General features: G+C 41.7%; 1 protein-coding gene and 1 long non-coding RNA gene across 2 annotated transcripts; one reads left to right on the top strand and one right to left on the bottom strand.

Annotated features, from left to right (window-relative positions):
- Window positions 1-5,657: 5,657 nt before the first annotated feature.
- LOC148725901 (uncharacterized) lies at window positions 5,658-7,510 on the bottom strand. The gene is made up of 2 exons (XR_015991255.1): window positions 6,647-7,510; window positions 5,658-6,515 (listed from the first exon to the last, which is right to left on the bottom strand). It is a non-coding gene; the product is annotated as an uncharacterized LOC148725901 (long non-coding RNA).
- Window positions 7,511-12,569: 5,059 nt separating this feature from the next.
- LOC148725902 (uncharacterized) lies at window positions 12,570-14,314 on the top strand. Its single transcript, XM_088730886.1, has 2 exons — window positions 12,570-13,060; window positions 13,627-14,314. The coding sequence occupies exons 1-2, from the start codon at window positions 12,908-12,910 to the stop codon at window positions 14,074-14,076; spliced, it is 603 nt and encodes a 200-aa protein (XP_088587012.1). The 5' UTR covers window positions 12,570-12,907; the 3' UTR covers window positions 14,077-14,314.
- Window positions 14,315-14,642: the final 328 nt, after the last annotated feature.

Here is a 14,642-nt window from a genome sequence, read left to right on the forward strand (position 1 = left end):
TCTAAACAAAGTCTTCAACAGTTCACGTGCTGTCCGCTTTTCAGCCACAAACATAGTCGTCCAACTTGACTGGGCGCGTTCGCACACGCAGCGGATAGCGTCTCGACGGTAGGACATCAGATTGCATCGGTGCATCTGCGGCTTCAGGTGTAACAGGTGTACCGTCAACGGGATCCTTGCTGGTCTCTGCAGTAGCGTTTTCTTCTGCTGCCACAGGGACATTCTTGAAGAACGAGGAGTTCCTTGTCACCTGAACGCCATCGTCATCTTGTGCAGTCACCATGGATCCTTTCTTCCCTACGACGATGTGCGGCCTGGGGTCATACGGCGTGTCACTTTTCTTCTTAGAGTCGTCTCTCTTGACAAGCACCGTGTCGCCTTCTTTGACGGCTGACGGCTTTACATAACGCTTGTTGTCTGCGTGCTTCTTAATCTTAGCCTTCGCTGACCGATCACGTTCTCGGATCTCCAGGTCTGAGTGGGGTGTTGTCAACTCGGGAAGTTTCGTCTTCATCGGTCTTCCAAATAGTGCCGTTGCTGGAGCCACCCTCGTTGTACTGTGTGTTGTGGCGCGGTAGTTTCTTAGTAGCCTGTTCAGCTCCTGTTTGGGGTTCTTATATTCTAACTTCGCTGTCTTGATGACTTTCTTTACGGTGCGCACAAATCGTTCGACTTCTCCATTTGCTCTGGCCCATTTTGGAGTGACTTTTCGATGCTTGAAGCCAAGGTCGTCTGCAAATGACGCGAATTCCTTGCTGTTGAACGGGGGACCGTTGTCGGACTTGACTACGTCTGGAACTCCAAATTCCGAGAACACTTTGTCTAGCTTAGGTATTACCATTGCTGCTGAGGTCGATTTTACTATCTCTACCACTGGGTATCTGGAGTAGTCGTCCGTAACCATAAGTAGGTACTCTTGATTCGGCAGGTTAGCAAAGTCCACACTGAGTTCTTTCCATGGAGCTGCTGGGAGTGGTGACATCTGTAGGGGTTCTCTCTTGCATTCAGGAGTAGTGATCAGGCATGCGCGGCATGACCTAACCTTGCTTTCCACCAGTTTGTCGATGTTCGGGAACCAGACTTTCTCGCGCAATAGAGATTTGGTTTTTACGAGCCCTTGATGGCCTTCATGCGCTAGGTTAACCACGTGTTCCTGTAAACTCTTTGGGATAATTATGCGGGTTCCACGTAGGATGAGGTTGCCTGACGCACTCACCGCTAGCTCGTCCTTCACTCTTTCTAGGAGTCGAAACTCGGTAGGGTTGACACCAGGGCGTTTGACTACAAGGTGCCAGTTGCCTTTCGCGATAGCCTCGGCTATGCCTTGGAGGGTGGCATCGGCTTGAGTAGCTGCTTCGATGTCTTGTGTCTTCAGAGCTTTGGGAGTCGAAGTAGTCGCTAGGTAATTGATGTACTCCTCTGCTATTTTCTGCTGATGGGTCGTTTGGGCTGCATTCTTTGCTGGGTGCCTTGACAAGTAGTCTGCCGGGTTTGTTTCACCTCTACTATACTTGACTGTGATCTGATATGGCTGAAGTCTTAGTGCCCATCTTTCAATTCGTGCGGGAGGCTTAGAACTTGGATTGCCATAGATGGTCACTAGGGGTTTATGGTCTGTGTAGACTGTAATAGGCCTCCCATAGACATACAAGTGTAAGTGTTCGCAAGCCCAAACCACGGCGAGGGCCTCCCGTTCTGTTTGGCTGTACCGCTGGTCGGTTGCTGTAAGGGAACGACTTGCATAGGTGACCACATGTCTTTCTTTGGTCTTCTGGTCGACTTGTGAGAGAATGGCAGCTAAGCCCACTGGACTGGCATCAACCGAAATTTCTGTTTCCTTTTCCGGATCGAAATAGGCAGTGACAGGTGCGCTGGATAGTGCTTCTCTCAGCTCGTTAACTGCCCGGTCGTGCTCTGTTGTCCAACACCACGGTTGGTCCTTGTGGGTCAGCTTGCGCAGGGGCTCAGTTTTAGTGGCGTAATCTGGGATGAATCTTGAACAGTAGTTTGTCATCCCCAGCAGGCTGCGAACCTCTGATGCTGTGGATGGTGTCGAAAGATTGACCACTTCTTCAACTTTCTTCGGGTCTGGTGCTATGCCATCTTTAGAGAACACGTACCCAAAGAATTCCAACTTGTCCTTGCTGTACTCACACTTTCCCTTGTTGAGGGTCAGGCCTTTCTCTCTTAAACGCTGGAACACAGCCCTTAGGTTCTGATCATGTTCTTCGTGGGACTTGCCAAAGACCAGGATGTCGTCACTGATGTTTTTCGCACCATCATTGCCTTCCAGAGTCTCTCGGATCACATTTTGGAAGATTTCAGCTGCACTTGATATTCCAAAGTTGAGACGCTTGTAGCGCATTAAGCCCATGTGGGTACCAAAGGTGGTGATGTATCGGGACTCGGGTGCCAATTCGAGCTGGTTGTAACCCTGGTTAAGATCTAGTTTGGTAAAGACCTTAGCTCCGTTCAAGTCTCCAATCATCTCTTTGATAGTGGGTGTGACGTGACGCTCGCGTCTTATCGCCTTGTTCGCCTGGCGCATATCCACGCACACGCGTACCTTGCCTGGAGATTTTAGCTTCGGAGCTACCACTATAGGAGACACCCAGGGTGTGGGGCCTTCGATACGTTCAATCACACCTAACTCTTCATCGCGTTGTAACTGCTCTTCTAACTGCTTACGCACATGGAAAGGGACTCTTCTGTGCGGTTGTGCAACAGGTGGTACGTTTTCGTCGATGTGCAGCTTTATCTGGTAGTTCTTGAGCTTGCCTAGTCCATGGAACAGGTCATCGTATTCCTTAATCAGATTTTCTGGCGCATTTGTTCCCGCTCTTATCGGTTGGCCTCCGATTTGCTGAACAGTTTGAAGTAGATTAAGCCCTTGTGAAGCCCTCCAGCTTAGCAGGGAGCCACCAGATCCTTTTATAACATATAACCTGTCACTAAGCCTCTTTGTTTCTGACTCGAGTGCGGTGGTGAATTTTCCAAGGACACGAAGGGGAGCCTTTGATTGGTAACCATATATCTTTACGCTGCTTGGCTCGAGGTTAGGGCGGTTGGGTAGCCTGCGGTACTCCTTCTCATCCAGAATGTTAATACTTGCTCCAGAGTCTGCCATCATTGTCACAGGTGTGCCACACACTTTAATCTTAAAGAAGGGTTGATCTTTCAATGCCTTTGTGCCTAGAGAGAAGGTGTATACTTCCTCTTCGTCGCTCGACTCTTCTTCACCAACTTTGTGTAAGGTGGAACGGCGTGTGTTCCTTGATTCACCTTTGTCCTTGGATTGGCATACGGCCTCAAAGTGGTTCAATTTTCCACAGCTTCGGCAGATGGCCTGATAGGCAGGGCAGGATGTTTTTCCTCCACGATGGGGGTAATTACCACCACAATTGCGGCATTTTGGGCTTGATTTCCGGTCTTCGTGACCACCGTTGCGTGATTTCCGGTCGCGTGGTTTCTTCTCGGTTTGACATCCGCCATCTTTGTTTGATTTCCGATCCCTTCGCCTTCGATTCCCATGACGTGAAGACAAATTGTTTACCGATTGATTCTCCTCAATGTTAGCGGCTTGTGTTTTGGAAAGTTCCATAGACCTTCCAGCATCCAGCAGTTGTGTCAGGGTGTACGCTGGATTCTCGAGTGCTTTCGTACGCAGCTTGTGAGAACTGCAGCTTTGAACTATTTGGGTTTTGATCTCACGATCTACATCATCAAATTTACAAGTAGCGGCCAACTGTCTCCGCCTGGTGTGAAATGCTGAGATGGTTTTATTGCTTTCTTGCTTGGCTTGACGAAAAACGTAAATTTCGTACTCACGGTTTTGTTTGGGAGTGAAATAAATCGTCAAGGCTTGCACGGCTTTTTCAAGCGGATCATCATCTTCTCCCACTGTCGTGTTGGGGAGCGTGTCAAAAATTTCGTTCGTCGCTGCGCCGACATAGTGGAGTAGAAGAGCTCTTTGTCTTCGCTTATTCGTCACGTTCATTGCGACCAGTAGGTTGCGGAATCTCTAGAGCCATTTCTTCCATCGTGTAGCTTGTGTGCTCGTTTCAGAGACATCAAACTCGGGAAATGCGGGTAGCGCTGTGGCCATGTCTCTCACGCGTCTTTGGTATGAAGATCGTCTAAAATCATACGCTGTGTTGGGATCTGAATCCTCGTCGCCAATGTAATAGAGGGTAAGTGGCTTAGAATACAGGCGAGTGCTCTACTCGAACGTTTCTTTAATTCATGCTTTCACTACCATCTATGTACACTCTCTTGCCTGGCTCGCCTCGTGCGTTAACATCCGGGCCCTAGCGTATGACCGTATTAGGTAACGACACTACACCGGCCACTCATTTACATGTCATGTCTAAAGATCTAAAGAAACTTGAAGTTGTCGTCAATGAAGAGATATTAAAGTTGTGTGAATGGCTGAATTCAAATAAATTATCTCTTAACGTATCCAAATCTAATTTCGTTATTTTTCATCCTTATCAACACAAACTATACCGAGAAGTAAACCTTAAAATACTTGATAATAACTCGGAGCAATTGGTATCTCTTGAACGTAAGACATATGTTAAATACCTAGGTGTTCTCATTGACGGTAATCTCTCCTGGAAGCATCATATTAACTACATTTCCACGAAAATAAGCAAAGGTATCGGTATTGTTGCAAGGCTAAGACACTTGGTACCGCTCACTACTCTTATAAACATTTACCGCTCGCTCATTGAACCGTATATTTCCTATGGCCTCGTTGCTTGGGGCCAAGCCGCCAATACTCATCTAAACAAAATCGTCATTTTACAAAAGCGGGTTCTTCGTCTAATGCACTTTTCCGATTATACATCTCACAGTGCTCCTCTTTTTAGTCGTTCGGGAATTCTACCGATAAAAATGCTTTACTTCAAATTGGTTGCCTCTCTGTTACATGACATCAAAAATCGCTGTGCTCCTCTCAATATTTCTGAACTTTTTACTCACTCTGAACAGGTTCATTCCTACTCTACTCGTTTCTCAGTAGCTGGAAGCTTTTATATAAAACAGGCGAGAACAAATCATCAGTTGTTTTCCTTTTCTAGAGTTGGTGCGAAAATATGGAATGGCATCCCCCCTGAAATTCGTAAGCTAAAGAAAGCACCTTTTAAACGTGAGCTAACTCACTTGCTTTTGAAAATTCTTGAAATTGAGGAGATGAATGTTGACTTGCGCTACCTTGACCTTTCTAGCTTATATTTGTATTTCAACTGATTAGCTTTCTCTTTGACCTGTTAAAAACTCCCTTGTGTGACTGGCTCAGTTAAAACCTTTAACATGATTTTACTACTATTATTTATTATTTATTTTTATTTGCTCATTTATTTATTTATTTCATTGTTGCGTGTGTGTGTGCGTGCGTGTGTGTGTGTGTGTGTGAGCCTATACAGTGTCTGTTTAGGTAGCCCGCCTAGAATAGCTTTGCTAACTGCGGGCTACAAAAGCCTTTATTTCTTTCATTTAAAAAAAAAAATAAAGTCAATGTTGTTGTTGTTGTTGTTGTTGTCATTGAATAAGAATAGCATCTATTGTGTTTTGCTTCATTCTTCAAAGCCTCCCGACACATGTAAATGATGTGGACGGGTATTCTGAAGTTGCTCCCAGATATTCGTAACCATAACTCTACTAGACATTGTTGTTCTTCAGTCCCGTGAACAAACGAACTTTTCCGAATACACTGTAAAAATGCATTTTCTACGTTGTAAGTAAAAGATCTCTTCAGCACTTGTACCGTGCACAAGTGAGTCAAGACTCGATTCAACTCGGGCCAGACCCCGCCACTTGCGCATCGTCGCTCCCGTGAAGCATGAAGTACCGCAACGTGCTCTATCTCCAAACTTCAGCATACTTTTAAAAATTATGTCGGAAAACTTGGTTCGAATTTTCCAGTAATCCTCGTTAAAAGTTTATCGGGACTGCTGTTGCGACTTGGACATGTCTTGTCGTTATGCAAATGTTTTTTTTTCCCTAGGGCCTTTTCTAACTATGAAGTCGACTTGCCCTTTTCGTTAAAAGTTATCTTACCTCGATCTAATCGCATGAACACTCTACAGCGGCTTTTGAACATTGCCTTCATTGTATCCCCGCACATATCATCCCATGTGCCAGCCAGGGTCAACAGGTTAAAACCACAGACAGTTCGATAAAAGAGCAATCTAAAAACAAAAACGGTTAACCGCTATATAATACATATTTATAGGCCAGAAATCTGTTACTTCCTATTAACTATTTGTCAGCTATACCTCGACGCCTCCCTACTATTTAGATGCTGCCTGAAACCATTCAATACGATCTCTTGCAGATTAGCTGTACTGGAGTTGTTCGGAAATTCCAGCTGGGTGACTCTTCCACTACTTTCCAACACCCGCTGGATGTTGGGACGCGGTACCTTCAGCTGATCGCAGTAGCGTAGCAATATGAAAGAACGTTTCATACTTCTTGATCGTCTTGTCCTGTCCGTCGACATTGCTGCTTGAGTACTTTATCAACAAAAACGGTCGAAATAAATTAAAGATGTAAGAGAGTCGAAGCCCTTTAAATGTACTCGCCGGTAAATGACATGACATTTGAAAACTTACATCTCATAATTGCTAATGAATATTTTTCTCACTTTGACGGCTATCTGGATCCATTGGGATCACATGTAGACGTTCCATTGTGAACAATCACCTTTAAATGGGCCGTTTAATAAAATAAAACTGCAATCAGTTTGGATAATAATTATTGTGATCCACATTATTGAATGCTTTTTTGATCAAGGAGGGGTCGAGAAACAAGCTCCTTTTAAGGATGCACATCATATAAAAGTTGCCACTTTCAAACGAGAACATACGATTGATAGTCTTCATATTTTAATGAATTATGATACACCGTCAGTTGTTTCCGATGAGAATTTTTAAAAGTTCGATCCTTCACGTATCGACATTTTTTTTTCCATCATCGGATGGAATATACGGTCCTCCCTCTATTTTGGTGCATTCCTTGTTCACCTGGCTCTTTAATTCGAGTCTCTGTTCAACTTTCAACATTTTAGAACACAATTGATTCTCGGATGGTATGGCCAAATGTCAAATTATTCAGCTTCATAGGATCGTGAAAAAGGTGTTTGAAGGGCTGTTTTGTCGCAATTTTGCAACAATTGTCACACTTTGCTATATCTGTTGCACTTTGTAATAACACTTGTCGCACTTTATAATTACACTTGTCACACTTTGTAATGAAAAAGCTGTTGCACTTTGTAGTAACAGACTTTATTACATCGCTTGCAGCGCCAGTGGGCAAGATGAAGTGAACCTTGTGTTCTGATTGGCTACCGGAGCGGGCAAGATGGGCCGATCTTGCCCGGTTGGGATTGCCTGCATTGATCTCGCGCATGAAATAAAAAAATAATTAGAATTATTTTCGTAATTCTTGGGCAATTTCGGCGATGGAAACGCAAAAACTGCTAGGTGATAATCAAAATAATGCAAACAGAACCGACTTTCGTGTGCTACCAATGGCTTTCGTTCCAGGCTTTTGAATTGAAGTAAGCGGCCGACCATTTAACTTTTGAGGAGAGGGGGGGGGGGGGGGGTGATTTCTGGTCATGAAAAAATTTTTTTCTAGCAATCTGCTGGGCAGGATATTTTTCCATTCTAAATGCTCTGCGGGATATTTTTTCCCTCCTGATTTCTTTGCAGGATTTTTTTTCCTCAAAAAAAGGGGTAATGTGTTTACATACACAAAATGTATTTACAAAATGTATTTACATTACATTGTGGCCATTGCAGCAATAGTTCTAATATAGCTATGTTTTCGGAAAGTAATTCTTTACAATCGTTTTATATTACGTCAAATAAAGTGATGCACCACAGGCAGATGTGAAAACGTTTAGTTTCTCAATTAACAAAATTGATAATGTCAAAAAAACATTTCTGGCACTATGACAATCATAAAATTGTTTCATTTGCTGATAACGGATATAGTTTGCAGTTTTCAGCCATGTTCATCATTGCTGTAAATTTTTATCTTGCAGCACAATTTTTATTCATGAAATATACAGCTACTGTTGATACACCTATCAATGCCTTGCCCCAACAGGGGGAGTGTGGAATTAGGTGGTAAGAACAGACCATCGCACTTTGTAATAAATGAAAAGATGTAGCACCTTGTAATTACACTTGGTAAATGATAGGGGCACAAACTAAGCCTCTCTCGATTGGGTTAGTAAAGTTGCTGGAAAGTCCCTCATTGAAATGCCTAAAACTTTCTAAAAAATTGTCCGGCTACCTAAATATCAAAATTCGCCACATAAATGTTTGATACTTTTATATCAACGTTAAAATAAAACTCTAGTTTTCGTTAATCACAACAACTTTTAACAACAGTCAAGAATAGCTTGGAACTTAGACAGAGCTCGGTTCGCACTGACATGGGCGAAATTGGAATTTGTTCTTGTATGTTGGGGGTGAAACTATTCATTTCTCCTCTTCTGTTCGTAATCTTGGAGTGATACTCGATCTCAGTGCTGATATGGAAGACCACATTAAAAAGATTTTCGAAAAATGTCACATTCATCTAACTAACTGATATCAGTAAGATTAGTACATATTTGGATCGTGAATCTGCTTAAGCAATTATTCATCCTTTTGTGACCACTAACTTGGACTACTGTCTGTACTGCTATTTTAGATGGATTACCTAAAGTTCTCTTAAACCGCCTACAGCTAGTGCAGAATAGGGCAGCGCCCATTGCAACATTTACAAAGAAGTATGAACATATAACTCCCATTTTAATAGATAAAAATAAAAATAAATAGAAATCCCAACATCAGGGTAGTCCCATCAGTACTTAAAGCTCTGCTATCAATAAGAGCCCTGCTGGTGAATAGGATCCAAAAATAAATATAAAATAATAAAAAAGTCTTATTCAATATAATATCACAGAAAATTATAATTAACGTGACTATTATAAACAACATATCCATGATAAAAAAAAAGATTTCTTGGCTGTTTCAGTTCTAGCGCGAGGCAAATAAAGCAAATTTCCCTGTCTTGTTCTGGTATTATTAGGGTTAGGGTTGGGTTTAGAGGACAATTACCAAAAATACATTTATTAACCACTTTAAAAGTATGTTCGTCTCTTCTCGACTGTAATAACATTTACTTTGAGGCCATTTAAGATCCATTAAAGCTTGACCACTATCCTTAGATTTTGAAACAATTTTGGATGCCTTTCTTTGAAAATTATCCAGAAGTCCGGCATTGCTAAAACTTGGGTGCGGCCAGACATAGTTTTCAAATCGGTTCAGTTCTTTGCTTTTGATTCCAAAATAGCGCAGTTTCCTGAACAAAATAGAATGATCTATTGTGTTGAATGCCTTACGGAAGTCCACAAAAGCTAGTCGTCAGGAACTTTGCTCTGAGACAGTGAAGCATTAATTATTGCTTGAAACGTCAGCTTTTGTAATCGTTGCGGTGGCCAATTTACCATTTCAACTTTGTTGATATATCCAAATTATTTCGTTACTCCCACCGACGCAGCCCCAAACGGTTTCTTTCGAAACTATCAGCCTTTATTAATTACTACTGTTAATAGGTTTTGTGACCATTGCAGAAGCGTCCTTTAGAAGTCTTTGTGGAATGTTATCTAAGCCCACTGCTTTGCCTGATTGAAGTCGTCGGCCTTCCGACTGAACAGCAGTTTCAGAACTGTCAGTAAACAGAAAAGTAGCGTTCGTAGCTTCTGTTAAAGATATACTTCACGAGAGTTTCGATGCAGCATTTACAAACGATTTGCAAAGGGTGACAGCTGTATTTACGAATGTATTGTTGAAATAATTTGCGATCGAGCTCTTTTCAGTTATTACTTGACCGTCGACTTTGAGTTGTGGAGATGGTTCTTTGCTTTCGGAGGGGAGGATTTTCTTAACTGTAGTAATCTGGTAGTAGTAGATACTTTTATTTAGCTAGGGTAACTCCTAAATACGTATGATGCACGATCCTCGAAGTAGATAGCGCTATTTAAGCAATAGCGAAAATCAGACCTGAAAAAAAAATCAGGCCTATACGGGATTCGAACCACTGACCTCTGCGATACTAGTGCAGCGCTCTACCAATTGAGCTAACAAGCCAAGTTGATTCGTAACAAGTTAAGTTGATTCGTAATAAGCACTAGTATTGCAGAGGTCAGTGGTTCGAGTCCCGTACAGGCCTGATTTTTTTCAGGTCTGATTTTCGCTATTGCTTAAATAGCGCTATCTACTGCGAGGATCGTGCATCATACGTACCTAATACCGCAGTTCAAAATATATGAACTTCATATATTTCATTGTATCTCATTTATCACTTTCACGGGTTTATTACGAATCAACTTAACGGCCTGCTCCCAGTTGGCTTGTTAGCTCAATTGGTAGAGCGCTGCACTAGTATCGCAGAGATCAGTGGTTCGAGTCCCGTACAGGCCTGATTTTTTTCAGGTCTGATTTTCGCTATTGCTTAAATAGTGCTATCTACTGCGAGGATCGTGCATCTTACGTATCTAATACCGCAGTTCAAAATATATGAACTTCATATATTTCATTCTATCTGGTAACTCCTAAAGTTACAAAAACTGATATCCTTAGAGGCCCTTGGAGATTCACCAAGAAATATATCCAATTTTCTCAGCTTTTTTACCAGCTCCTACTCTTTGCGTTCTTGTTCGAATAAGTTACTCAAGGACCTAAATTATGGAACAGCATACCCGCATCTTTAAGAAATGCCGATTCCTTGAATTCTTCCAAAAAAGACATATTTAATTCGCCAAGCTTTTTTGATTTGTAAATATATTTCTGTTTAATTTCCATGTTTATATAATGTAGTTGTTAGATTTTTCAGTGTTTTTAAATACATTTTGTGATACTGTTAAGCGCCTAGAGCAATTAGTGATATAGACGCTATATAGATAAAGTTTATTATTATTATCATTGTTACATATGATGCACGATCCTCGCAGTAGATAGCGCTATTTAAGCAATAGCGAAAATCAGACATGAAAAAAAATCAGGCCTGTACGGGATTCGAACCACTGACCTCTGCGATACTAGTGCAGCGCTCTACCAATTGAGCTAACAAGCCAACTGGGAGTAGGCCGTTAAGTTGATTCGTAATAATCACTAGTATCGCAGAGGTCAGTGGTTCGAGTCCCGTACAGGCCTGATTTTTTTCAGGTCTGATTTTCGCTATTGCTTAAATAGCGCTATCTACTGCGAGGATCGTGCATCATATGTATCTAATACCGCAATACAAAAATATATGAACTTCATATATTTCATTGTATCTCATTTATCACTTTCACGGGTTTATTACGAATCAACTTAACGGCCTGCTCCCAGTTGGCTTGTTAGCTCAATTGGTAGAGCGCTGCACTAGTATCGCAGAGGTCAGTGGTTCGAATCCTATACAGGCCTGATTTTTTTTTTTTTTTCAGGTCTGATTTTCGCTATTGCTTAAATAGCGCTATCTACTGCGAGGATCGTGCATCATATGTATCTAATACCGCAGCGCAAAAATATATGAACTTCATATATTTCATTGTATCTCATTATCATTGTTGTTATTATTAGTAGTAGTTGATAAATATTCAAGAAATTCGCATAAATTTAAGTTTTCCATGAACGTTGACGTTTTCGCGCTTGATATGTGCTCTAAACCTATATTTTGAGGACAATCTATGTAGAAATAGATTATTATCTCTTAGGTACAGTTCATGCGCCAAGGTTTTCCGAAAATCACCCGCAAGTGACATGATCGATCGTTGCTTTTTTCACGTGTGTGTTGTTGACAGTGTAACCAAAGAGGCGATGAGACTCACTACCTCGTGTTAAGTAGTGAATTGATAGAATCTTTTACCCTGAATTTTGTTATCACCCACTTCATTTTTATTTTTGTGCCCTTCACTTCGGCATCTCTAAGTATTTTCACAAGGTCACCCTCTTTCCTCCTTGCGAACCGAGAACCAGCACTTTTTTTCTGAATATTTTCTTTCGCCACGTACTTCTTTCACTTCAACAAGTTCCTCTTAAAAAATTTCTCCGAGTATGCCAATCTTGGAACTCGGACACTCGTCATTGTCTATATTTCAGAAATGTGCATTTGTTTCACGAGAGAAATGGTTTAGTCTTCGTGGCGAAGATTGAAAATGACTCTCGACCAATGAGGGCATGAGAATTTCTATGGTTATTGTGAAAAGGCCACAAACAAAGTGCGAAAATTTTATTTCAAAGAACGACAGAACAAAGGGCCGCAGCTCCGCCTCTCGTTTTCACAGCAGTAGCGGTTTCTTAGCAGTCACAAAATAAGTAGTAAAATACACCAAATCAAGCATCCGAACAGCATCAAGATAAATCTCATGGACATTAACAGGCTTACTGATGGTCCAGTCCTCAATGTAATAACTTGGCTACAGCGGCAGAACTTGATAGCTAGTCCTCTGAGATGCGTGCCATGCAATAGAGGAATGGAATTAGTAGAGAGAAATTCAGACCACGTAGATGGATATGTGTGGTAAGAATAGACAGTACCAATACTAAACTTTTTTAAATATCTTCTTTCTATCACTGACATACTACTAGGTAGTTTAGCATTGAAATAAGTGATCATCATAAATCGGAATTCTTCACGAGTTAGTCCACTGCTTTCCCTTTTCCAAATTTAAGCAAAATGACTAACAATCGATCCTTGTCTATAATTATTAAATATTTTTCTTTATAAGGAGATGCAAAGGCTGTAGAGGCAAAAAGTCTCTGAGATAAGGCAGTTTTTTCGCCGAGTTTCCCGGATTCCTCTGAAAAAACTCCTAATTGTGATCTATCTGCGGAGTCAGCACGAGTTGCGCTCTAGAGTTTCTTCCATGGTTGGATTGACAAAAAACACCGTTGGACGTGTGTTTGCCACGCTCCGCTTCATTTGTAAGAGAGATATAGAAGATAGACCAGTCACCCCATTTGGCGGGCGTGTGTACGTGGTCAAGTGTGACGAAAGTCAATTCAAGCACAAATCGAAGGTGAGTAAGTGCACTGTCATTTTCATTTCAAACGGAGGCTTCTGTTTGAAAACTTAGTTTTATAACAACTTCTTGACAACTTTTAAAGGAAATCTATCAGTTTCCGGGCTCGCCAAGTCTCATCTATTTATCTGCTTATGGTTTGTCAGAGGTTACGATCCCTTTTAAGATTGCCCCCCTGTAATACGCCCGCCTCCACTAGCTTAGAACATCCCACAATCAGAGTAGTCTTTAGAATTGCCTCCAAGTATCAGACACATCCAACTCTGTACGGAAAAATTATTTTACCACGAAATATTAATAGGGTTTGATCCGCAAGCATTTTTTCTTGCTGCAAGTCATACATATGCTTGCGAGCACAGCCAGGTTGAAGAATTGTCCGTTTTTCTGGCTACCGTGCCCATAATACAAAAACGCCTAACACCCGCCATTAAATCTGGTAAGAAGGAGGGTTTATATTCCAGGAGGGTGCTTGATTTCGCACGCATCAAATCAAAGTTAATCGTTATTTTGACAAGCATGAATGCCAATGTAAATCTCCGTTTTAAAAAATTTAATCGTTATAGTATCAAAGAGGTCGCAGGGCCAGCGATGAACTGTGGATGTTTGGCGTGATCTCTACGGAACACAGTCCTTGTCGCGGCTACTTTCAAGTTGTGAGGAGAAGAGACCGCCGAACATTGTCCAATATTCTTCAAAGGGTCCTCCTGCCTGGGTCAGAAGTGCACACTGACGACTGGGCTGCGTACAGGAACCTTCACCTGTACGTTCCTAACGTGACCATGCACAGAATAGTTGTCCATCAGAACGACTTCGTTGATCCCGTTACTGGCGTACATATGCAAGAGGCAGAGTCGGCGTGGGCGCGCGTCAAGTACCACGTAAAGAGGGAGAAAGGAATCCGCCAAGGGAACATCCAGGATTTCCTTGACGAACACATGTGGCGAGATTGGCGCGGGCTAAAAGCCGTTTTCGAAAATGTTCTAGCAATAGTACCAACGTACTATCCCTTATAAATAATAGCAACTCCATGAAAACTCCAGTATGCCTCTTGAAAAGTGTTTGTTTTATTCACCCCAAAACGAAGTGTTCGGCCTTTGATAAGGCCAAAACAAGGCGGAAAAACCATCGCTTTTCCTAAACTTGCAACACAGCAATTTCCTTTATATCTTTTACTGAGCGAGGCTAAGCAATCTTGGAATTGTGAACAATTTCCGTACCGACGACTTTCGGCTTAATTTTTCGCTTTTTTTTTTCTCGCACATCGCCTCTAAATGAATAGCTGAAATAAAGTGAATCTCGCGACTGAATAAACTGACATAGCCAGAAGGTGATGATTATTGCAAATGTGACACAAAGTAAGGAATCATTCGTTGAAAGCAAAACGGATAGGTTAGCTCAATGATACTCTGAAAGGCTCGCACTTGCTTAATTAATGGTTTATTTCATCCATTCATTTCTTTTGTGATAATAGATAGGTTTTCACAACTTATTTAAACAATAGCCTATTTTCTGTGACTCCACCCACACAGAGGAAATACTGTTGGCGGTTTTTACATAATTTTTATTTCAGTATCAACAA

This window comes from Stylophora pistillata, chromosome 8 (genome assembly GCF_964205215.1).
Source record: "Stylophora pistillata chromosome 8, jaStyPist1.2, whole genome shotgun sequence".
NCBI lineage: Eukaryota > Metazoa > Cnidaria > Anthozoa > Scleractinia > Pocilloporidae > Stylophora > Stylophora pistillata.